General features: G+C 50.3%; 1 protein-coding gene and 1 long non-coding RNA gene across 2 annotated transcripts; both read left to right on the forward strand.

Moving 5' to 3' along the window:
* Positions 1-18,916: 18,916 nt before the first annotated feature.
* On the forward strand, positions 18,917-19,255 carry LOC123157283 (transcription elongation factor 1 homolog). The gene has a single exon (XM_044575546.1). The coding sequence runs from the start codon at positions 18,917-18,919 to the stop codon at positions 19,253-19,255; it is 339 nt and encodes a 112-aa protein (XP_044431481.1).
* Positions 19,256-20,365: 1,110 nt separating this feature from the next.
* Positions 20,366-23,705, forward strand: LOC123163923 (uncharacterized). Its single transcript, XR_006482084.1, has 3 exons — positions 20,366-20,658; positions 21,795-21,911; positions 23,375-23,705. It is a non-coding gene; the product is annotated as an uncharacterized lncRNA (long non-coding RNA).
* The last annotated feature ends 2,997 nt before the right edge of the window (positions 23,706-26,702 follow it).

Genomic DNA, 26,702 nt, shown 5'->3' on the forward strand with positions numbered 1-26,702 from the left:
TCCAACAAATCTGTTGCTCTCTCCATAGTACCGGAGAACGGTGTTTTGGTCATCTTGCCCATAAGGCACGGTTCGCAAGTACCAAGTGATTCAAAATCAAGTGATTCCAAAATTCCATCAGTATGGAGTTTCTTCATGCGCTTTACACCGATATGACCCAAACGGCAGTGCCACAAATAAGTTGCACTGTCATTATTAACTCTGCATCTTTTGGCTTCAACATTATGAATATGTGTATCACTACTATCGCGATTCATTAAAAATAGACCACTCTTCAAGGGTGCATGACCATAAAAGATATTATTCATATAAATAGAACAACCATTATTCTCTGATTTAAATGAATAACCGTCTCGCATTAAAAAAGATCCAGATATAATGTTCATGCTCAATGCTGTCACCAAATAACAATTATTTAGGTCTAATATTAATCCCGAAGGTAAATGTAGAGGTAGTGTGCCGACGGCGATCACATCGACTTTGGAACCATTTCCCACGCGCATCATCACCTCGTCCTTAGCCAATCTTCGCTCAATCCGTAGCCCCTGTTTCGAGTTGCAAATATTAGTAACAGAACCAGTATCAAATACCCAGGTGCTACTACGAGCATTGGTAAGGTACACATTAATAACATGTATATCAGATATACCTTTGTTAACCTTGCCATCCTTCTTTTCCGCCAAATACTTGGGGCAGTTCCGCTTCCAGTGACCAGGTTGCTTGCAGTAGAAGCACTCAGTTTCAGGCTTAGGTCCAGACTTGGGTTTCTTCTCCTGAACAACAACTTGCTTGCTATTCTTCTTGAAGTTCCCTTTCTTCTTCCCTTTGCCCTTTTTCTTGAAACTAGTGGTTTTACTGACCATCAACACTTGATGCTCCTTTTTGATTTCTACCTCCGCTGCCTTTAGCATTGCGAAGAGCTCGGGAATAGTCTTATTCATCCCTTGCATGTTATAGTTCATCACGAAGCTCTTGTAGCTTGGTGGCAGTGATTGAAGAATTCTGTCAATGACGCAATCATCCGGAAGTTGAACTCCCAGTTGAATCAAGTGATTATTATACCCAGACATTCTGAGTATATGCTCACTGACAGAACTATTCTCTTCCATCTTGCAGCTATAGAACTTATTGGAGACTTCATATCTCTCAATCCGGGCATTTGCTTGAAATATTAACTTCAACTCCTGGAACATCTCATATGCTCCATGACGTTCAAAACGTCATTGAAGTCCCGGTTCTAAGCCGTAAAGCATGGCACACTGAACTATTGAGTAGTCATCAGCTTTGCTTTGCCAGACGTTCATAACTTCTGGCGTAGCTCTTGCAGGAGGCCTGGCACCTAGCGGTGCTTCCAGGACGTAATTCTTCTGTGCAGCAATGAGGATAATCCTCAAGTTACGGACCCAGTCTGTGTAATTGCTACCATCATCTTTCAACTTAGCTTTCTCAAGGAACGCATTAAAATTCAACGGAACAACAGCACGGGCCATTTATCTACAATTAACATAGACAAGCAAGATACTACCAGGTACTAAGTTCATGATAAATTTAAGTTCAATTAATCATATTACTTAAGAACTCCCACTTAGATAGACATCTCTCTAATCATCTAAGTGATTACGTGATCCAAAGCAACTAAACCATGTCCGATCATCACGTGAGATGGAGTAGTTTCAATGGTGAACATCACTATGTTGATCATATCTACTATATGATTCACGCTCGACCTTTCGGTCTCTGTGTTCCGAGGCCATATCTGTACATATGCTAGGCTCGTCAAGTTTAACCTGAGTATTCCGTGTGTGCAACTGTTTTGCACCCGTTGTATTTGAACGTAGAGCTTATCACACCCGATCATCACGTGGTGTCTCAGCACGAAGAACTTTTGCAACGGTGCATACTCAGGGAGACCACTTTTATCTTGAAATTTTAGTGAGAGATCATCTTATAATGCTACCGTCAATCAAAGCAAGATAAGATGCATAAAGGATTAACATCACATGCAATCAATATAAGTGATATGATATGGCCATCATCATCTTGTGCTTATGATCTCCATCCCCGAAGCACCGTGCTCGTGATCTCCATCTCCGAAGCACCGTCATGATCACCATCGTCACCGGCGCGACACCTTGATCTCCATCGTAGTATCGTTGTCGTCTCGCCAAATAATTGCTTTTACGACTATCGCTACCGCTTAGTGATAAAGTAAAACTATTACATGGTGATAGCATCTCATACAATAAAGCGACAACCATATGGCTCCTGCCAGTTGCCGATAACTCGGTTACAAAACATGATCATCTCATACAACAAATTATATCACATCATGTCTTGACCATATCACATCACAACATGCCCTGCAAAAACAAGTTAGACGTCCTCTACTTTGTTGTTGCAAGTTTTACGTGGCTGCTACGGGCTTAGCAAGAACCATTCTTACCTACGCATCAAAACCACAACGATAGTTTGTCAAGTTGGTGCTGTTTTAACCTTCGCAAGGACCGGGCGTAGCCACACTCGGTTCAACTAAAGTGAGAGAGACAGACACCCGCCAGTCACCTTTAAGCAACGAGTGCTCCGAACGGTGAAACCAGTATCGCGTAAGCGTACGCGTAATGTCGGTCCGGGCCGCTTCATCTCACAATACCGCTGAACCAAAGTATGACATGCTGGTAAGCAGTATGACTTATATCGCCCACAACTCACTTGTGTTCTACTCGTGCATAGCATCAACGCATAAAACCAGGCTCTGATACCACTGTTGGGGAACGTAGTAATTTCAAAAAATTTCCTACGCACACGCAAGATCATGGTGATGCATAGCAACGAGTGGGGAGAGTGTTGTCCACGTACCCTCGTAGACCGACAGCGGAAGCATTATCACAACGCGGTTGATGTAGTCGTACGTCTTCACGATCCGACCGATCAAGTACCGAACGCACGGCACCTCCGAAGTTCTACACACGTTCAGCTCGATGACGTCCCTCGAACTCCGATCCAGCCGAGTGTTGAGGGAGAGTTTCGTCAGCACGACGGCGTGGTGACGACGATGATGTTCCACCGACGCAGGGCTTCGCCTAAGCTCCGTGACGGTATTATCGAGGTGTAATCTGGTGAAGGGGGGCACCGCACACGGCTAAAATATCGTATATCAAGTGTGTTCTTAGGTGCCCCCCTGCCCCCGTATATAAAGGAGCAAGGGGGAGGCCGGCTGCCCTAGGCGCGCCAACGAGAGAGGGGGAGTCCTCCTCCTAGTAGGAGTAGGACTCCCCTTTCCTAGTCCTACTAGGAAAGAAGGGGGGGAAGGAAAGAGAGGGAGAGGGAGAGGGAAAGGGGGCTGCGCCCCCCTCTCCTAGTCCAACTAGGATTCCCCTTGGGAGGGGGCGTGCCACCTCATGGCTACTGCCCTCTTTCTCCCCTCAAGGCCCACCAAGGCCCAATACTTCCCTGGGGGGTTCCGGTAACCCTCCGGCACTCCGGTTTAATCCGAAACTTCTCCGGAACACTTCCGGTGTCCGAATATAGTCGTCCAATATATCAATCTTTACGTCTCGACCATTTCGAGACTCTTCGTCATGTCCGTGATCACATCCGGGACTCCGAACAACCTTCAGTACATCAAATCACATAAACTCATAATATAACTGTCATCGTAACTTTAAGCGTGCGGACCCTTTGGGTTCGAGAACTATGTAGACATGACCGAGACACCTCTCCGGTCAATAACCAATACAGGGAACTGGATGCCCATATTGGCTCCCACATATTCTACGAAGATCTTTATCGGTCAGACCGCATAACAACATACGTTGTTCCCTTTGTCATCGGTATGTTACTTGCCCAAGATTCGATCGTCGGTATCTCGATACCTAGTTCAATCTCGTTACCGGCAAGTCTCTTTACTCGTTCCGTAATACATCATCTCGCAACTAACTCATTAGTCACAATGCTTGCAAGGCTTATAGTGATGTGCATTACTGAGTGGGCCCAGAGATACCTCTCCGACAATCGGAGTGACAAATCCTAATCTCGAAAAACGCCAACCCAACAAGTACCTTTGGAGACACCTGTAGAGCACCTTTATAATCACCCAGTTACGTTGTGACGGTTGGTAGCACACAAAGTGTTCCTCCGGTAAATGGGAGTTGCATAATCTCATAGTCATAGGAACATGTATAAGTCATGAAGAAAGCAATAGCAACATACTAAACGATCGGGTGCTAAGCTAACGTAATGGGTCATGTCAATCACGTCATTCTCCTAATGAGGTGATCCCGTTTAATCAAATGACAACTCATGTCTATGGCTAGGAAACATAAACATCTTTGATTAACGAGCTAGTCTAGTAGAGGCATACTAGTGACACTCTGTTTGTCTATGTATTCACACATGTATTATGTTTCCGGTTAATACAATTCTAGCATGAATAATAAACATTTATCATGATATAAGGAAATATATAATACTTTATTATTGCCTCTAGGGCATATTTCCTTCACAACCCTCGTCGACCCGTAAACCGAAAATCCCCGATAAGCGAAATTAACAGCGATTCCGACAATTGAGTTCAAATTCGAACAATAAAACATAGTTCGCGCGCTTGGTGTCCACTTCATCTTCACCACCGTGATCATCCATGCCACCCTCCATTTCATTGTAATCGAAATCAGCGAACGGGGCTTGATTGATGTCGACGGCGTTGGTGTTCAACAAGTTGACGAACTCGGCAATGCCATTGCTCGAACCACCGCTACAGTGAGTGACATCAAGTCACGAGCTACCACAATGGCGAAAAGCGAAGCAAGTAGAAGGGATCGAAGATGCATACCTTCCGGCCATTTCATCGAACACCTCACCTGCGGTGGAAGCAACGGCGTTGAACGACATCGTCGGGGAACCTCTTTGCCGGGGCGGAGGGAGTGAATGAAGGCGCCGGCCTTTTCGTAGGAACCTTCTTGCGCTTCACGCCCGAAACCTTGCCCACCTTCTCCGCCGGCGGCCGGGCAGATCGCGCAGTGGCGGCGGCCCCCGGCGCGCGTGCCTTCCCTGCGAGGCCATCCGAATTTCCGCCCTGCACGACCACGTTGCCCTGCCGCTTGCGGGCAGGCGCGGTGGTGCCTTGAGCGACGGCGGGGGCGACATGACGGGCGACGAGACCCGCCGGAGGGGATTGCGCGTGCGTGACCTCCACGGTGACGGGGACGGCTGGGAGGCTTCCATGGCGGCGAAGAATGGCCGGGGAAGATGGACCGGAGCGAGCGGTGGCGGGGCAATGGCAGCCGAGGTGGGGAGGGGGGGGGAGCGGGAACGGCCGCGCGGAAATTCCCCTCGCGCCAAATCTCGCTGCGGATAGGGGCGAGCTCGGATCGGCCTCCCACCCCGTGAATCTAAAGGTTGAGGGCGAACTTTTGCCGCGCCCCGCAAATTTTTTTACTGGTCGGACACGTTTGCGGGGTCTGATCGAGCAACATTTTCCGCGTGGACCCGTATTTTGGCGGTTATTTTGCGGGTCGCGGCATTATAAGGGATCTGCTAGAGATGCTCTTAGCTCCTCCGACAAGATAGAGCTCCGCCCTCAGCTAGGGTTCCATAGCCTTAGCCGCCACGAATTTCACCAGTTGCCCTCATCTACAGCCGTCATGTTGCGAGGTGAGGTGTACCTTACGACTGAAGTTATATGGATTAACTCCTTACTTAAGGGGTCGAGGGTTTCACAACTGCGGCCACCTATCCTTTGTTGCGATAATTTGGGGGCTACACATCTCACAACTAATCTATTTTTTCATGCTCGTACAAAAACATATTGAAGTTGATTTCCACTTTACACATGAGAAGGTTGCACTTGATGGCAGGTTTGTCTACTCCGTAGATCTAATGGCGGGTGCATTCACAAAGCCGTCGACTAAGGTGATGCAAGAACGCCTAAGGCACAATCTCAACCTAGTTTTACCCGATTAAGCTTGATGGGGAGTATTATTTATAAATACACTATTGATTGTAATTGATTTCATTAGATCACATTGATTGTAGTTGATTGTATACATGATGTACAAGATAAGAATGATACAAAGAGAGGAGAGACCGTAGGGGCTATTCATGGCAAATTACATCTTGAATGGTTGTTATCCTACATTTCCCTCATATTGCAATCCGAGAGAACATTTTGGCCCTTGTAGAGATTGTAAGTCCATCCCTGGTAGTCCACTCTTCATCGATCAACAGTAGTTCTGGACCTAAAATTGTTCAGATAGGTAGATATTTTCATCAAATCTACAGGTATGAACAACCTAGTGTGCTTACTATCCTTGTCATAGTTCCGGTTTCTTGGGTGTAGTTCTACACCTTAATTACTAGCAACTATTGTCGGTACCTGGCAACTATTGTAGGTACCTCCAGTGCGACCGCCTCACAGTCACGTCCGCCCTCGTTGCGAGGCCTCCCCAGCCGCGCCCCCTTCCTGCCACGTCCGCCCTCGTCGTCGGGCCTCCTCCACTGCCGCCCCCTAGTAGCCATGGCTTCCTCCGCCAACAGCGGGGCCATGACACCGCCGCCGCGAGCCGACTCCTCCTCCTCCGAGGCCGCTGCCGCTCCCTCCTCCACCTCGCGCTCAAGCAGTGTACAGGTAAGTAATGTTTATAAATTGTAGTTGAATATTAGTACTAGATTCACAGATGTATAGATTATAGTTGAATATTATTGTTAATATATTTGTAGATTCACATATTTATAAATTGTAGTTGATGCCTAATATATTTACAACAACAACGACAACAAAGCCTTTAGTCTCAAACAGGTTAGGGTCCCATCCAGAACCCATCATAGTTACATCATACTAGTAGAGCGAAGGAAGAATGACAGTTCAATAACCAGACCAAAAGTGGAACATGGAGACTAAATAAGCACATAATAACATCACTGGAACATGGAGTACTCATCCTTATGTACCGTTTTCACCAGTTGGTGTACTACATACAGGATGAGAAAATGTTTCTGTACCAGTGTAAGTCATAATAGCATCGTTGTCATCGAAAATCCTAAAGGTTCCACAACCAACATGCAGGTCTTGTACGACCAATAGCCCGAGGACAGACATCAAGCGATCTCACTTGTACTTTATTATTCTTGAGATCAACTTTCCTAAAGCCGGTAGATTGAGTGTATTTGGTTGATGTATAATATATTTACATATTGGTAGCCTTTTGTTCTATTCATGTCTTATCCGTATGAATATTCACATGCATATTTATTTGGAGTGCTCCAACAATACAGGGCTTCAAAAGAGTGTAGAAAATATCATGAAACGTTGATTAATTTCCATTTCACGAGATTTCATACACTCAATGTTTACTTTTTTAGCGCAAGTCATGCCCAATCTTTCTGCCCATTCATAGCCTTTACATAATTGACATCCTTCTAGTATATCTATGTCTTATCCGTATGAATATTCACCTAACTTGAACGTAGGTAATGAACGAAGGATGCCACTTCTGTGGCGACAGGAGGCTAGGTGCATGTTTCAAAGTTCACCTAACTTGCAATGAGATATGTGTCGATCTTCACGAGGACTTTATGGAGTGGGCGGTATGTTCCATTTAATTAGTGTTATAGCTTGTGGTTTGGTTAATTTCCATTTCGCCCACAGTTGTCTAATTTATGTTTTCTTTTTTATCATGCTTAGCGTATCCCTTGTTGGGGAAGGGAGGAGTTCATGCGTGTGGCCAACCTGGCCATCGATGAGGACTGGACAATTCAGTTCGACATGATGTTGTTCAAAAATGGCATTCCCTTGACCCTCACTCTCACACCAACAAGGGAGGAAGAACATATTTCCATGGTCAAAATTGGATTGACATTGCCACACAATTCGGGATGCAAGGTGGCAAGTCGTTCTTACTTTTTCTTCACGAATTTGAGGGTCATGCGGGCGGCAACAAAATCTATCTGTGGTACGATGTCCAACAATCACCGTAGTACGTACTTTCAGTGGTGATCAGGATGTCGTATATATATGTACTGCTTTCTGGGACTAGATATAGCACTTTATTGAACATATATGTTGTATGCACTTATTTTTATTGGACTGCGTAAGTACTAAATATTATTACTTTATGTTTTAATAATATTATTGCTTGATAACAATTAGCTAGTGGTTTAACCTATGCTACAATATGTATCGTAATTTTTTATCGCAACATATTGCAAATTATGATCTTACATTCATGCAAAACACAGACGTGGCTGAATATTTAATTTGCCTAGCAAAGCTTTCAGTGGCAGGCACTGGAACAGGCCCACCACTGCTTCAAAGTAAAGCACTGGCGGGCAAGTCTGTCCGCCCACCAATGCACACTATCTACCAGTAGCGGGCGGGCGCCAGCCACTGATGCAGTTATGGAAGTGGCGGGAGGTTGGTGGTGGGCGGCCCTGGGAGCCTGACCCGCCACTACTGGCATTTTTGCGCCCGCTACTGCTAGGCATTCCTGCAGTAGTGTTGAAGGAAATATGCCCTAGAGGCAATAATAAAGTTATTATTTATTTCCTTATATCATAATAAATGTTTATTATTCATGCTAGAATTGTATTAACCGGAAACATAATACATGTGTGAATACATAGACAAACAGAGTGTCACTAGTATGCCTCTACTTGACTAGCTCGTTAATTAAAGATGGTTATGTTTCCTAACCATAGACATGAGTTGTCATTTGATTAACGGGATCACATAATTAGGAGAATGATGTGACTGACTTGACCCATTCTGTTAGCTTAGCACTTGATCGTTTAGTATGTTGCTATTGCTTTCTTCATGACTTATACATGTTCCTATGACTATGAGATTATGCAACTCCCGTTTACCGGAGGAACACTTTGTGTGCTATCAAACGTCACAACGTAACTGGGTGATTATAAAGGTGCTCTACAGGTGTCTCTGAAGGTACTTGTTGGGTTGGCGTATTTCGAGATTAGGATTTGTCACTCCGATTGTCGGAGAGGTATCTCTGGGCCCACTCAGTAATGCACATCACTATAAGCCTTGCAAGCATTATAACTAATGAGTTAGTTGCGGGATGATGTATTACGGAACAAGTAAAGAGACTTGCCGGTAACGAGATTGAACTAGGTATTGAGATACCGACGATCGAATCTCGGGCAAGTAACATACCGATGACAAAGGGAACAACGTATGTTGTTATGCGGTCTGACCTATAAAGATCTTCGTAGAATATGTGGGAGCCAATATCAGCATCCAGGTTCCGCTATTGGTTATTGACCGGAGACGTGTCTCGGTCATGTCTACATAGTTCTCGAACCCGTAGGGTCCGCACGCTTAAAGTTTCGATGACAGTTATATTATGAGTTTATATGTTTTGATGTACCGAAGGTTGTTCGGAGTCCCGGATGTGATCACGGACATGACGAGGAGTCTCAAAATGGTCGAGACATGAAGATTGATATATTGGAAGCCTATATTTGGATATCGGAAGTGTTCCGGGTGAAATCGGGATTTTACCGGAGTACCTGAGGGGTTACCGGAACCCCCCGGGGGTTAATGGGCCATAGTGGGCCTTAGTGGAGATGAGGAGAGGCGGCCAGGGCAAGGGCCATGCGCCCCTCCCCCCTAGTCCGAATAGGACAAGGAGAGGGGGGCGGCGCCCCCCCTTTCCTTCCTCTCCTCCACCTCTTTCCCCCTTCTCCTATTCCAACAAGGAAGGGAGGGAGTCCTACTCCCGGTGGGAGTAGGACTCCTCCTGGCGCGCCTCCTCCTTGGCCGGCCGCACCTCCCCCCTTGCTCCTTTATATATGGGGGCAGGGGGGCACCCCAAGGACAGAACAATTGATCGTTTGATCTTTTAGCCGTGTGCGGTGCCCCCCTCCACCATAGTCCACCTCGATAATACTGTGGCGGTGCTTAGGCGAAGCCCTGCGTCGGTAGAACATCATCATCGTCACCACACCGTCGTGCTGACAAAACTCTCCCTCAACACTCGGCTGGATCGGAGTTCGAGGGACGTCATCGGACTGAACGTGTGCTGAACTCGTGAAGACGTACGAATACATCAACCGCGTTGTGCTAACGCTTCCGCTTTCGGTCTACGAGGGTACGTGGACAACACTCTCCCCTCTCGTTGCTATGCATCACCATGATCCTATGTGTGCGTAGGAATTTTTTTGAAATTACTACGTTCCCCAACAAGTGTGATCTCAAGGGCTCGCAGGCACCCGTTTACATCGTCCCCATCTGGGCTTGGCACGTCCGCGGAGATGGGTTCAGTGGCGACGCATAGAGCCCGCACCACTCTTTCCATCTAGTTTTGAATCATTTTTGCCCCTTGCTTAGCTTCTACATGTGCTCCATCTTGCGGTACGACGTCGAGTTCCAGAAGAAGCTGGCGGTACTGGCTTGAAACTTTTGAGTTTGAGGATGAAGCGGCGCGTGCCTACAACATCGCGATCGTCCTGTCACGCTTGAAGCTCAACTTCCCGAAGGTGCAGTCCCGGGTCAAGGTGGAGTTCGTTGGGCCGCCGGTGACAATTGTGTCCCAACCGGCCAAGCCGGAGACCCGTATTATTTCCGACGAGCGAGTGAACAACTAGGAGACTAATGAGCAGAGGATGGTGAGGTCGTGGGGGAGCACCTCTAGTATGTCAAGTACAAGGCAGAGTGGTACTGGAAGAGGGACCAGGAGCTCGAGAAACATAAGAATGATGATGAGACAGGGCCTTCCTGACCAAGGTCGGGTCTGACGAGGGTTCCGACATTGACTAGACGAACTTGACCGTGAGGGTTCCGACAAAGAATAAGACGAAGTAGTTTAGTTTGTTTGGATGTTTGTAGTAGTTTGAATGTTTGTACTAATTTTAGTTAGAATGTTTGGATGTTCGTATGTTTAAACTTTGCCATGTTTAAGTTTGAATCGAAGTTTGTAGTTGCAAAAACAAAAAAGAAGTTTCAATGTTTCGGTGCCCTATTTTAGGGCAGTTGTTGGAGACGTCACTTTTTCATGCCAAAAAATGCAATTTTTTGTACCCTAAAGTTGGCTCCGGCTGTTTTTTGCTTCCCTAAAATAGGTTAGCTGTTGGAGATGCTGTCACAAAGTAAAATATGTAACCTTGATTAGGTTAAGGAGTATGACATATAACGTAGGATTCGTTAGTAGAAAGACCCTTATAGGTGTAGTAAGTTAGTGGTGTGGCTCACAATTTGAAGCTGCTCGTATTTTCAGAAAGGGAAACGATTCAATACGGCTGTCCGGCCGAAGCTTCAACCGGCCGAGCACGTGTCGTCGGATGCAGGCAGATCCTGCGGTGCCTGCCTGTTCTAGCGATTGTATAGGGAGCCACGTGGCCCCACACACTTCCACCCTAATCTGCTCAGCGGTAGTTGCCATCCATTTGTTTTTTCTCTTTTCTTACCCAAAACGCCATCTCTTCTTCCCCAACACTCCCGCAACCCACACCGCACACCATGGATTTGAGAGCTGCAACAGTGTCCAAGGAGGGGAATACAGCCATAAACGGCGAGCTTGGTGGCCACAGGTGGCGAGGACGGGGCAGGGTTTTCTCTGAACGCCCCATGTCATGGTTTTTGCTACATGCTACAACTAGCATCACAAAATGCTACAACCGGTTCCCACGCTGCTACAACCGGCACTGCATTTTGCTTCATTGCGCAAAAACGGTGTCGCGGTGTTTTGCTACAATCGAGTCTCGTTTTGCTTCCATTGCGCAACAGCATCGTGATTTTTACTACAACTAGCATCACGCCCTGCTACATCCAATGTCGTGCTTTGCTACATCCAGCAGCACGGCGAGCTGCAGCCGGCAATGCAGCTACATGTGATGGCTTAGCGGCGAGGAATATTTCGCTGGAACTGGGGCTCAAATTTGTGGAACCAGCGAGCCGAATTGCTGCGGCGGTGAGTGGTGGCGACAATGACAAGTTTATTTTGTTGCAACCATAGTCGGCGTTTGCTACGACCGGCGGGAGGTTTTGCTGCAACTAGCAACCTAGGGAGGTACACCGCGAGCTTGTCTATGGGCGCTGCGGCTGGCGACCGCCGCAGCAGGAGTTGCGCCCGTCGTTAATCGGAGTTGCGACCGTCACCATTTTTTTGCCCGCAACCAACGGGTGCACAGTGTTGCATCCGCGGAGCTGACGAGAAACACATGGGAGGCGGCGACCACCGGCGAGGGCGGCGACCGGCGTTGCGGACGGTGAACCGGCGGCGTGGGAGGTGGTGCTTCGAGGTTAGTCGTTCTCCCGTTCATGGCGAGTGCCGGCGGCGCCGCTGCTCCTTTTCTGGCTTCGTCAGATTTGTTTTTTTTAAGAAAAAAACAACATGAGAAGCCCCGATCCAACGACAATATGTGCACGCATCGAACGCCTGTGTGGTGATCAGCCCAAATTTAGGCGGTTAGCACTGGCCTTTCAGAAAATACCAGCGGCGTCTGAAAAAAAGGCATATGCCACTGTTAGCAGGCATTGTCTGGCGTTCAAGCTATGGGACATGCCACTGGTATTTAGCAAAATATCACTGGCATTCCAACGTATATTTTATACTGAGTACTAGAGTAAAAAACGCCGCGAGCATATCAAGCGCGAGATGCGGATCGTACGGCACAGGTCGTTCATCTTTGACGCTAAAAATATACGTTTCCCCACCTAACTTTCTCCTACAACTATTCAAGTACTAATGTCCATATACAGTTTACTAGTTATATACTTTCTCTGCAAAGAAATATAAGATCGTTTAGACCACTATTTTAGTGATCTAAATGGAAAGTACTATTATAAATCTCACATTAATCTGTTTGTTATGCTTTTGTACGTTGTGAAGCCTGAAAAGAGCCCATGCACCAAATTGCTTAGCCAATTAGCGGTCACTGTAACTTTGCTCAATTGTTTGACGAAACCAAGCATGCGCGCAGACGCGGAGCCGCGCCTTGTACCCAGCGGCGGCGCCAGAAATTAGGCAAGCCTTCGTTCACTGTACCTTACTGTAGCATTATACGTACAATAATCGCTACAATCAACGAAGCAAACAACCATCACGCCCCAGGCAACCACCCGGGCTTCCTGGGGCCTGTCTCCGCCACTGCCAGCGGCGGCGCCAGGAATTAGGCAAGCCCCAGGCAGCCTTCGTTCACTGTAGCTTACTGTAGCATTATACGTACAATAATCGCTACAGTCAACAAAGCAAACAACCATCACGCCCCAGGCAGCCGCCCGGGCTGTGTGGGGCCTGTCTCCGCCACTGCTTGTACCAACGACCCTGACTTATATATATTTTATGGCCTGATCGGTGTAAAACATAAGATTTGGCAACTGCTCGACACCTCAAGGGGGTGCGGCTATCTCATTATATGTAAGTATCAAAGGGTACAATATACAAGTCTACGTATAAACAAGTCTACGTATACAGATACAGTCTAGCACCCTCCCTCAATCTTAACTGTGGCATGAAGTACAAACTAAGTTAAGATTGCGCCTGCAGCCTACAAACTGTGGTTGTGGAAGAGGCTTTGTGAAGATGTCAGCAAGTTGATCCTTTGATGAGATGAACTTGATGCTAAGTAGCTTCTGTGCAACACGTTCTCGAACGAAGTGATAGTCAACCTCAATGTGTTTTGTCCGAGCATGAAACACCGGATTAGATGACAAATATGTAGCACCAATGTTATCACACCAAAGTACCGGAGGATGAGCTGAAGAGACTCTCAACCCTCTCAACAAGGACTGAATCCAAATGATCTCAGCAGTCGCATCAACCACTGCTTTGTACTCAGCTTCCGTACTGCTGCGAGACACCGTAGCCTGCTTGCAAGCATTCCAAGCAATCAAGTTAGAACCAAGAAACACTGCATACCCCCCCCCCCCCCCCCGTGGATCGCCGGTCATCAGGACTACCAACCCAGTCTGCATCTGAAAAGGCTGAGATCTCATAAGACGACGCAGGTTGGAGGAGCAAACCATAAGAAGCAGTGAGACAGATATAACGCAGGATACGCTTCACAGCTGACCAATGAGATGTCCTCGGTGCATGGAGAAACTGACAGACACGGTTGACTGCGTAAGAGACATCTGGTCTAGTGATAGTAAGATACTGCAGAACTCCAACAAGACTGCGGTATTCAGTAGCATCATTAGGTGAAAGAGGGTCTCCATCAAGAGTAGACAACCGATCAGTGGCAGACATCGGAGTACTGGCAGGTTTACACTTCAGCATGCCGGCACGACGCAACAAGTCCAGAGAATACTTCTTCTGAGTAAGAGTTAACCCAGCAGAAGAGCGTGAAACCTCCAGTCCAAGGAAGAAGCGCAGAGCACCTAGATCCTTGACAGCAAAATCACCACTCAAAGCAGCCATTAGACGATCTGCAGCAGCATCTGAGGAGCTGATGACTATGATATCGTCAACATAGACCAGTAAATACATCGTAACCTCAGGTCGCTGAAGAAGAAACAGCGATGTGTCAGCAGTGGAGGGAATAAACCCAAGCACGCGCAGAACATAGCCGAGACGTGCATGCCATGCACGGGGAGCCTGCTTGAGCCCATAGAGCACCTTAACAAGACGACAGAGATGGTGAGGATGTGCAGAATCCACAAACCCTGGCGGCTGACGCATATAAACCTCCTCCTCCAGGACGCCATGCAAGAAAGCATTCTGCACATCAAGTTGACGAAGAAACCATCCTCAAGTAACAACAAGAGACAGCAGCAAACGAATGGTAGTGGGCTTGATAACTGGACTGAATGTGTCTTCATAATCAAGACCATACCTCTGTTTGAAACCCTTAGCAACTAGCCTTGCTTTGTAGTTTTCAATGGAGCCATCAGCATGTCTCTTGACTTTAAACACCCATTTAGAATCAATGATGTTGATCCCAGATACTGGAGGAACAAGCTGCCAAGTGTCATTCTTCAGCAACGCCTGAAACTCCTATTCCATCGCGGCACGCCAGTGAGGAATGCTCAGTGCAGCCTGAAAGTGGCGAGGCTCAGCAGTAGGATCCTCAGCAGCATGAGCCATGCAAGTGGCGAGCCACGCGACAGTCCCATCGGTACGGATCTTTGGCTGGAAAACCCCTGTCTGGCTGCGTGTGCGAGGTCGAGGAGCAGCAGCAGGTGGTTGCAACGCCGGGCTCGACGCAGGCGACGACAGAGGCGATGCCGAGCCACCCGGACTCGCACCAGAGCCTGCTGGCACCGGAGAGACAGGCGGTGTTGGGCCCTGCGAGGCCGGCCCATCAGGAGCCGGAGCCGGCTCAGGCGAGGCAGTCCCTGGGCGAGGCGAGGAAGCGGCCGGCCCAGGAGAGGCCACCACCGAGGCAGGCGCGGGGGACGCCCGCGAGGCAGGCGCGTGGGACGCCCGCGAGGTAGGCGAGGGCGATGCCCGCGAGGCGGCTGCGGGTGCAGCTCCCGCGGGTTGATGGGTGCCGCCCGGTATGCATGCCCCATGCATGAGATCGACGTCCAGATCCGGGGCATCCGTCGATTCCTGTTCCTCAAGGAGCTCAAGACGAGCACCACGTCCAACACCTGCAACATGGTTAGGAAGCAACACAGGAGCATTTGCAACATCCACAAATTGATCAGGCGAAGGTGTAGTAGAATAAACGTCTGGCAGAGGGGTGATAGGGTTGTTCGGAAGAGCATGAAAGGGGAACACATTCTCATCAAATACAACGTCACGAGAAATGTAGACGCGATTGGTGGGAACATGTAGGCATTTGTACCCTTTGTGAAGGGAACTATACCCAAGGAAAACACACTTTTTTGACCGAAACTCTAGCTTATGTTTGTTATACGGACGCAAATGAGGCCAACATGCACACCCGAAGACTTTGAGAAAGGTGTAGTCTGGGATTTCATTGAGCAAGAGTTCAAGTGGAGTTTTCATATTCAGTAGTCGTGAGGGCAGCCTATTAATCAAAAAACAGGCAGTGGAGAAAGCATCACTCTGCAACCTAAAAGGAACGGAGGCATGAGCTAATAAAGTAATGCCAGTTTCTACAAGATGACGATGCTTACGTTCAGCTGTCCCATTCTGCTGATGTGTATGAGGACAAGACACACGATGTGTGATCCAAGTTTGTTAAAAAACGAGTTGAGGTTGTAATATTCACCCCCACAGTCGGTTTGAACATGAATAATTTTCTGGCTAAGGAGACGCTCGACATGTGCTTGAAACTGTATAAAAACATCAAACACATCAGACGTTTTCTTAATAAGATAAAGCCAAGTAAACCGACTATAAGCATCAATGAAACTGACATAATAATTGTGGCCACTGACAGACGTTTGGGCATGACCCCATACATCAGAAAACACAAGCTCAAGAGGATGTTTCACAACACGACTAGACTCTGAAAACGGAAGTTGATGACTCTTGCCCTGCTGACAGGCATCACAAATAGTTTCAGCAGTTTTATTTGACACAACTGGTAGTTCATGGCGATGCAACACATGACGAACTATAGGAGCAGCAGGATGACCAAGGCGCACATGCCAATGCGTAGATGACACACGAACACCGCTGAACGCCTGAGGAGAAAACTACATAGGAGGTGCGGTTGGCGCATCAAGTGCGTACAAGCCACCGCGAAGACGACCGCTAAGCAGAATGGCCCTCGTGTCCCAATCCTTGATAAAGAAACGAAAAGGGTGAAACTCAGCAAGGACATTATTATCATGAGTAAGTTGTGGAACAGACAACAAACTACGCGAAGCAGTGGGAATACGAAGAACATTAGAAAGATGCAGTTTTCCGGAATTGTGTGCAAGAAGTGATGCCTGACCAACATGGGAGATGCGCATACCTGCTCCATTGGCGGTGTGCACCTGATCATGGCCACGATATGGCTCCTGAGTGGAGAGCTTGCCCATGTCGTTGGTGAGATGGTTCGTAGCTCCCGTGTCCATGTACCATGTAGGGTCAATAGAGTAAGACGGAGTGCGGCCATGATCATGACTCGTCACCACGGCGGCGGCCTGCTTGTCGTTCCCTTTGCCATTGTTGCCGAGGCCCAGAAAGTCTTGCTTGTAGCGACGATGACAGCGTGAGGCAATGTGGCGCTCAATGCCACACAGCTGGCAGGCCTGCGGAGCACCGCAAGAAGAACAACACGCCACCGGCCGGTTACCGCCCGTGATGGTCGGAGCATTGCCCCGCGAGGCCGGTTGTGAAGACGGCGCCGGTCTGCCACCTGAAGATGATGACCGCGGGGGTTTGCCACGAGTCGCGACATTGGCGGAGGCGAAACCGGGGGAGACGCGGCTTGCCTTAAAGTGCTGTTCACGACCAAGGAGTCGTGCATAGAGCTCACGAGGTGGGAGCGGATCATCACGGCCATGCACATTCTCAACGAGATTTTCATAATCATCATTAAGCCCGTTAAGCACGAAGGTGGTGAACTCCTCATCCTGCAGCGACTGGCCAACTGAGGCCAACGTGTCGGCGAGACCCTACATCTTGTTGAAGTAGTCCGTGATGCTGAGGTCACCAAGCTTAGTCTCACCCAGCTCGGTGCGTATAGAGTGAGCACGCGCCTGAGACTGAGAGGCGAAGCTGGTGTGAAGCGCCGCCCACGCCTCCCGGAACGTAGCGGCGAAGATGACCAGCGACGAGACGCTCGGGGTGAGCGAGGACTGGATGGCGGAGAGGATGGCCTGATCCTGAGCCACCCATGTGTGATACGCCGGGTGATGAGGGGGCGGACACGGGATGGATCCGTCAACGAAGCCCTCCAGATAACGGCTCCGCAGAAGAGGCAGCACCTGGGCACGCCAGGACAAGTAGTTGTCCGACGCGAGCTTCACCGGCAGCAGATGCGAGAAGTAAAACGGCAACGGCACCGTGGCCGGATCAGCGTGAGCGTGCGGCGGTGCATACAGACCCATCGACGGGACCGCCCCGGGATGCGCAGCAGGCACCGAGTAGGGCGGGTAGGATCCAGGGGAACCAGCCACCAAGGGGCTGTAGGATGTCGCGACCAAAGCCCCATACTGCGAGGCAGCCGCAGCCTCTTGTGGCTGCTAAGATGGCGCCGGGTAGGGTTGGAGCGGCGTCGAGTAGGGGTTCGGCGGGGGCGCCGGGTAGGGTTGGGGCGGCGCCGGGTAGGGGTTCGTTGGCGGCGCACCGTAGTGGTGCGGCGGAGGCGCACCGTAGGGTGGCGGCGGGGCGCCGTAGGGTTGCTGTGGGGGCGGCGCACCGTAGTGCGGCGCCAGCCAGGACGACGATGGCGGCGGCCCAATCAGCGCAGAGACGCCGCCGGCAGGAAGATCAGCACTAGAGGGCACCGCAACCCTCGGCGAGGCAGCGTGATCGCCTTGAACACCCGATCCGATCGGGGACCTGGGCGACGGAGGAGCACCGTAGGCCATCGCAAGAGGCCGCGAGGCGAGGAACGGTGACACAGGAGCAAGGGCCGGCACCGCGGCGGCGGGAGCGGCGACAGAGGTCGGCGCGACGGCGGCGGTGGCGGCGGCGGCAGCGGAAGACATCGTAACCTAATCTGATACCATGTAAAACATAAGATTTGGCAACTGCTCGACACCTCAAGGGGGTGCGGCTATCTCATTATATATAAATATCAAAGGATACAATATACAAGGTGTATATACAAATCTACCTATAAACAAGTCTACCTATACAGATACAGTCTAACAATCGGAACGCCGGTGCCCTGCCTCAGTGGTGTCGCCGGGTTGAAGAGTGAGGAAGAAAGGGTGATTACCTGGAAGTGCAGGCGGCGTCAACGAGGCGGGGATCGATGGCGACGGCGGGTTGAGAGAGACTAGGATTGGAGCACATCCCACGTCCGAATTAGTACTTGGCCCTTGCCGACGGCACTGCAAATGCGAGATGCAAATCTAGCCACACGGCGATAGAGTAGATCCTAAAAAGCCATGGGCAAGCGGAAGTCGGCGAGGTCCAAGGCGGCGCCGCGGAAGAAGGTGGAGAAGCTGGAGACGGCCTTCTGCAGCCACGCCGCCGCCGTCGAGTGCACCATCGAGCTCGACATCAAGATCGCCACCGCGTCGTGCTACGTCTGCCTGGAGAGCTACTCCACCGTGCCGGACGCCCTCACCGAGCCCATCGACGTCTACAGCGAGTGGATCGACGAGTGCGAGCGCGTCAACGAGGGCGTACGACGTCGCGCCAGGATGATGCGTGGTCGCCATCCTGCGCTTTGTAAGCTTTTCCGCTGTACTTGCGCGGCCAATGTGCGGCGGCGGTTCAGATAGCTACGTACGAAAATCCATGGGTGCAACAATTAATTAATGATGATCGATCCATGACTTTGGTTGCACAGCTGAAATTTCGTGGCAAATGTATGGTTCGTACATGCAGGAGGCAGCGACCAGTACTAAGAAATGTCCGAGAAAGGGTTTTTCCCCGCTTTGTATTACAAAGCAACCACCACGATACAGCGAACGATAAGTGCTGGGGCGGAAACAGCACGGTCACGCCCAAAAGAAAAGGAAGAGAAAACAAAAAAAAGAAACAAATGCCAAGAGCGGCGGATCAACGAAAAAACAAAGAAGCCCCGCGACCACTGCGCCCACCGGAGAACTCCCACCAAGCTCCACGACTCCGGAATGCCGGCACCAAGCAACACCTCCAAGAAGGGATGCGACGACGATGACGTTGCTGCGAAGGGTTTCCCCTGGTACGCGGCGAGGGGATAGGAAGGGTCGCCCCGACGCCCTCCAGGAAGTGTAACATCCCCAGATCTTAACCCTGTCATTAAGCTAATTAAGTTGCCCTGTCATCATGATCACTAAGCTAATCTGCCACTTGTCCAAAATCAAAGTCAGTTTCCAATTCAAATTTCATGTCAACTAAATATTTCTTCAAATTGCAGAACTAAAATGTTCATAATATTTAGAATAATCCAGAAGCAAGTGTCAAAATATAATTAATATTAATTGAATTACTTAAATGACTCAAACATCCTGAAACCACCTCAAAACAGTAATAAAAAGTGCCAAGTCTTTTATTAAAATTTCTTATGGAACTACAAGTTGCCCAAACCACTTTCTAGTGTTAGCTAATATTGCATGTTAATATTTGAACCCAGTCCCACATTTTAAAAATGTCTTTTAGTAGCTTAAATAAATGCAAACAGTGGCTAAAAGAAATAACAGAAAAGAAAAACAAAAAGTAATGAAAGGACCTACTGTGCACTTACCTGTATAGGCCCAGAGACGGCCCAGCCCACCCCACCTACCTTTCTCCCTCCGTGTCGATGCCCCTGTGGCCGCCGCGCGCGCTCCGGCCAGACGACGACACCGCGACGCCGCGGCCAGCGAGGGGATAAGGACTCCCCCTCGTTCTTCCCCCCTGGCCTCTCTCCTCACTCTCCCCCTCGTCTCCCTCGCTCGGCTCCCTCTCCTTCCCCATTTCCCTAGCCCACCGCCGACGCGTCGTCGTCACCACTGCGGCCACCGGCGGCCCCGAACGCCGTGGCCGTGTCCAGGAGGTTCGCTGAGCTCCGCCACCTCGTCTGCGACTCCGAATCAGAGCCGGGAGCCGCTTCACCCTCGCCTACGTCGTCTTCTTGTTCCTCGGGCCGGCGAGATCGCCGCGAACGCCCCGTCAACTCCGGCGCCTCCCCGAGCACGCTGAGCTACTGCGCGACCTCGCTGTGAGCTCCTCTCCTTCTCCCCTCACTCCCCTGCTTATTTCCGTGCTCGCAGCCGCCGGCCTCGACATGGCCGTGCCCATTACCGAAAACGAGCTCGCCGCCGTGACCACCGTAGTCCGAGCTCGCGTCCGAGCTCGTGGTGGAGCTCATGGAGCTCGTAGGCGCCTAACGCCGCTCCCCGCGTCGCTTGTTATACCCCATTTCGCCGTAGCCGCCAGCACCCGAATTCCGGCGTCCGCCACGGTCGACACCGCCGCCGATTTAGGTCACCTCCGGCGAAACCTTTGCCACCCCACGACGCGCGCGAGCGCCAGCTTCCGAACGCAAGTGGAATCGTGCGATTTGGTGTGCTGTGGCGAAAATTCGAGCCTCTCCGGCGAGCCAGCCGCCGCGGAGCGCTCGCCGGCGCGTTCCGGCGACCTCTCCGACGTGGCAAGTGGTGGCGTCCACCCGTAGACGCTGACAGCGGGCCCCGCAGCGCGTTTGACTTTGTTGACCGGGTCAATGCGCAGCACTGTTCATCCCCTGTTACTGACCAGTGCGCCCGTGCGTTAATTAAACTAATTAAGTTTTAAAATTAATCTATTAATTAACATAGACACTGACATGTGGGGCCCACATCCTTAATTAGCTGCTGATAGTTTAATTGATTCTCTATTAAGCCCTGAGTCACTGACCAGTTGGTCCCACTGGGCCCACAGGTCAGATTTGACCAGTGAACGCCTCCTGTTGACCGCTGATGCCATGCCCACGGTTGACGTCATTTCCCTTTTCGGGTCAACTCTGTTAATATAAAAAAATCGAGAAAATGCTTTAATTTTTGAAAAATTATATAAAATAAACCGTAACTCCGATGGAAAAACTTTATACATGAAAGTTGCTCAGAACGATGAGACGAATCCAAATGCGCTCTCCGTTTATCTGTCTCATGCCTCTAACTACCTGAACATGCAACCATACCCCTCCATTTCATCTGTCCGGAAAGGCCAGACTTCGGGAAAACATTCCCGGATGTTCTCCTCCTTCACCGGTGTCATGTAGCACTACGATAGGCCACCTCTAGCATCGCGTATCGTATTGTCATGCATTTGTTGCTATGTATTTATTTGTTTCTTCCCCCTCTTCTCTCTCGGTAGACAACGACGTCGACGTAGCTCCCGAGGTCGACGCTGCTCAGGAGCCAGACGACGCAGTTGACGACCTTGCCCTTGCCGTCGAGCAGACAGGCAAGCACCCCCATTTTGAGCATTCCGGTATCGCCCATTCTCTTCTCTCTCATGCTTGCACTAGAATCGCTGCTGCTACTGCTTTACCTATTCTGATGCATAGCATGTTTATTGTAACCTGCTGTTACCTACTGCTTATCCTAAACTGCTTAGTTTAGGTTGGGTAGAGCCTGATGAGAGATCCACTTGTCCCAACTGACCCGCTGGACTCTCTGAAGACCCGTGCAACGGGATCGAAGATCAGACCCGGGCACCGCACGTCACTTCCCCCTAAGTTGCTCGACACTAATGGGTTACCGTCACGTGCCGAGGGTGACTCCTCTTCAGCACGTTTGATGTTAACCTTGTAGGTTATCTAGTCGGTCGTGGTAAGCGAGGGTGAATCCTCCTACACCACCCCCCGATAGCGACGCCATCTTGCAACTTCTCAAGTGTGGACTTCGAGGGTGAATCCTCTTCCGTTCACCTTGACGACAACATCAGGTGGAATTCCGTCGAGGGTGACTCCTCAGGGTTCCCCTTGGTGTCAGACACACAGTTACATTGGTTACTGAGACTTGACATTAAACCATGATACTAAAGACGGGTCGGCCCTGAGGGGTACCCGCGCGAGCTGATATGCGAAGTGATGTGGAGACGGGTTGACCTGAGAGGTGCCCGCGAGATAATGACGAGGCGTGGCCGGGCATTCTTAGCCCTTGCCACAAGTCCTCGAGACGGGGCGACGGGGTCACATCGATCGTGAGTCTCTGCTCGTTACCGCGCGCTCCTAATCCACGAGCGGTTTCGATATTTGATCCGAGGGGCCTCTGGCCCGATAGCACTAACCATCACGTGGGCATAGTATGGGCGTTCTGCGTCGTATACTTCAACCGGAGCTTAATTGACGTCAGCGAGGAGCGGCCCGTTTTGGATTGGACTGGGAACGCAACTGCACTTGTATAAGGGGTTGCTAGGTTTGCTTCCAAAACATCCTCGCGGCATATTGTTTGGCCGAGGGCGGGCATGACCCAGTAAAGTGTGTCCGGCCGGAGTTAAGCAAGCGTGGTGGGTAAGTTGGTGCACCCCTGCAGGGAAGAATCTTCTATCGATAGCCTGTCCTACGGTAACGGACACTCGGAGTTGTATCCCGTTCGGTACAACTAGAACTTGATGATGTGATGAGAAATGGATACTAGGGCTCTGGGATTGCTTTCTCGCAGGGAGTCGAGAAAGGATCTCAGGCCGAGGTTGATGATACTACCACTACTTTACATTATGTTACTCTACTCTCTTCTATGCTGCAAGACTGAAGATGCTGAAGATGCCGGTCTTCGATAGGACTAGGTTTTCCCCCTCTATTCTGGCATTTCTGCAGCTCAGTCCACATATACAGCCCTTCCTTGAAAATGTTGCATTTATAGTGTAGATCCTTGCTTGTTGAGTACTTCGGATGAGTACTCACGTTTGCTTTACTTTCTTTTTCCCCCATATTCTTTCGATGCCGACAGACGACGGAGCCCCTGAGACTGCCGCCCCAGTCGACGACTACGGCTACTACTACTACCCTCCCGACGAGTACTTCTACGAGGAGCCGACGGACGACCAGGAGTAGGATCGGAGGGTCCAGGGCAGGAGGCCTTCGCCTTTCGATCGTAGCTTTTATTTTACCCCGCCTTCTAAAGGCTTATCTCTCTCTCTATGTAATAGTCTGTACTCAGATTCTGATGCTTCCGCTGACGCTTGTATGCCATCGAGCTTATGTATTCGAGCCCTCGAGGCCCTGGCTTGTAATATAAAGCTTGTATGACTTTATTTATGTTTTAGAGTTGTGTTGTGATATCTTCAAGTGAGTCCTAGGCTTGATCGTGTGCATTTGCGTGTATGGTTAGTGCACGATTAAGCCGGGGTCGTCACAGGAAGGACTGACGACACCCGCAAGCGCCGCCACGCCGGTGTGGGCCAAGCCGACAGGGATTTCTCCCGATCCCAACCCACCCCTCAGGCGCTCCGGAGCGCGCCATCAAACCGACCACCACCCTGCGCCAACACGGACTTGAAGCTTCGACGCCGTCTCACCACGGCACCACGAAGTAGGGTCTGCACAACAATGAGGAGGAGCCGGGACTAGGGCAGCAGCACCGTCGGTACGCGGGAGGGCGCAATCTCCACCGTCAACGACGGTAACCGACCGGACGCAATAGCAGGGGCAAACCAAACCCGTGGGCACACAGGTCCGGCCGGGCGCTCAAATGCTCGTAAAGCCCCCGCCTTCGCGCTGCAGAAGACGTGCCAACGGCGCATCTGTCCGCCGTCCGAGCCGATCCACCTCATCACCGCGCAGAGAGCAGCGAGGCAACACCAAGACCGGCCCGCTAGGACCCAGATGGGGCCCATAGGGCCCAGATCTAGGTTGGGATCGCGCCGTCGGCCGACCTGCGCCATCCCGCCGCCCCGCCGCCAAAGGGCGTCGCCACCACCGCGACAGGTCGCCGCCAGCCGCCACCAGGCCGCTGGGCCGCCGTAGGCCAAGGAACACCGCCGCCGGAAACGCCGCCCGAGCCGAGAATCCGCGCCGGGGAAGAGCAGGGGGCCGCCACCGCCAGCCAGGCCACGGCGTCGAGCGGGCAGCGCCCGACCGCACCGGCCGGCGGCAGCGGCAGGAAGAGGAGATACGGGGCGGACTAAGGCGGCGCGGTAGGGGAGCTGCCTCGGTCGCCCCGCTCGGGGGGCGACGCGGGGGGGGGGGGGGTTACGGGGAGGAGGAGGGGAGGGGGAGTGGGGCGGGGGAGGCGCTGGGGCGCCCGCGCCGGCGGCCGGCGGCGGCGAGGGGAAACCCTAGCGGGAGGACGAGAGGAGCGGGACCAGTAGTACTACCTTACCGATCCGCTGTAATCCAGTACTAAGAAAGGTCCCAGCAACCTCGCAAGCTCCGCAGGCGAAGGGACTAAACCCAACTCTAACCGATCCCCTAAAAAGCTACTAGTTAGAGAAGTAAAAATCTAGTTTTTACTCCTCTAACCAAGACCTATCCGATCTTCTAAACCCATAGATAGAAGAGTATAAAATTTACTCCACCGCTTATCCGGCGAGTAAATTTACTCCACCGTTCGGCCTTGGAGTAAAACTCCCCACGCCTCCTCTGCCTCTTCTTCTCCCCAATCCCCGCCGTCGGCGAATCCCCTGCCGTTCCTGCACCCCCACCGTTGCCGCCATGACCGGATCCCGTGGCCGCCGGTCCTTGCCGTCCATCCGCAGCGCGGATCCGCGCCACCATGAGCACAGTGCATGCGCGTCCTCAAGCCGCCGCCGCCGCCGCGACGCTGTGGCCCCATCAGACCGGCTTCCCCGATCTCCCCGCGCCGTCACGGTCACATAGGAAGTACCTCGCGTCCGGCAGCGGGTGTGGGGGACGTGGGTGGCCGAAATCATCAATTGGAAAACCCACAAAAAGCGTTGGCTTGGATCGGCTAGAGTTGCTCTAATAGGTCGAAGGCTCGGCTATGCTTCAGCTGGTCCACTACAACTGAAGGCCGGGGCCGGGGGCGTGAGGAAATTCCTTGCGCGATGCTATCCTTACATAACACCTCTACAATCTTAGGCACTACATCTCAAAAAAAAAAAAAATCTTACGCACTAGTACAATCCAATGAGGGTTATTCCCATGTCTAGCTCGAGGTGGTTACTGTCCCTCTCTAAGTTTTTGTAAAAGTAGGGTTTCTGAAATTTCTTTACCCTTACCTATACTAATTTTGTATGAGCAAAGCTATTCCTATGTAAATATTCTACAAAAAGTTTTACGTAACAGTTCAAGTGGATGACGGTTAATTATTGAAACCAATGATGCAGTTACCAACTTAAGAGAACTAGTAATCGTGCATTTGCCACGCACGTCTAATTCAATAGCATATTGGGGAGCTTTAAAATATCGTCTTCCACTCCGATTACTCTTCCCTTTCACTAAACATATGTTGCCTAAGGTTTGTCCTTTCCAGAATACGAGTGAAGTCATGTGCATGTATGATGGTGGTCACTTTGCATCAAATGCAGACCTGCACCGGTGGCCTCATTTCATTAAGGGGTGGTTTACATGCTGATCGAGAGTTATGTCTGTCGAACTAACCTTATTACTTTGGTTACCAATTTTCCAACTTCTATAGAAGATATTTGGAGGGCATTAGAAATTAATATTGATTTGAGGGTGCACATCGCCTCTTCCTTCAGTTGATGTACAATAGCATTGTTCGTGGCTCATTTGGATTGTTAGGGAGGCCATGGATACGCTTATCTTAAGACTGCGCTAAACGAAATAGTTGAGCAGCGCCATGCATATGATAACATAGGGCAAATCAGGATAGTCAAAGTTGAGTTATTAATGAGTAGCAGTGTCAGGGTGTATCATAGGCCAATTTAGAAATAGATTGGGCAGTTCTGCCCATATCCAAGCCCCACGCTATGCAGCAAGAAGTCAATTTCAGATATTCTGACTAGCCTTGTGTTGATAGGTGCATGATATCGATCAACTATTCGGTTAGATTATCCTCAGCCTCCCTAGCTAGAAAGTCAAAATTGGCCAAACAGTGCTGATGTACATCAACCTCAAGTGATGTGCACCCTCCAGATTAATATTAATTTCTGAGGCCCTCCAAATATCTACCATAAATATTGTAGAAAAATGGCAATGAAAGTATAAGAGGCCAATTCAACTGGCATTGCTCTCCAGTAGCACGCAAACCACCCCATAATGAATGAATGGGCAGAGATAACAAACATTTGCTAACTGTTTTGGCACTCCTCCACCCCCTGAATAGCATCCAAACTCTCATATATGTATGCCAT

Source organism: Triticum aestivum, chromosome 1D (assembly GCF_018294505.1).
Source record: "Triticum aestivum cultivar Chinese Spring chromosome 1D, IWGSC CS RefSeq v2.1, whole genome shotgun sequence".
Classification (NCBI taxonomy): Eukaryota; Viridiplantae; Streptophyta; class Magnoliopsida; order Poales; family Poaceae; genus Triticum; species Triticum aestivum.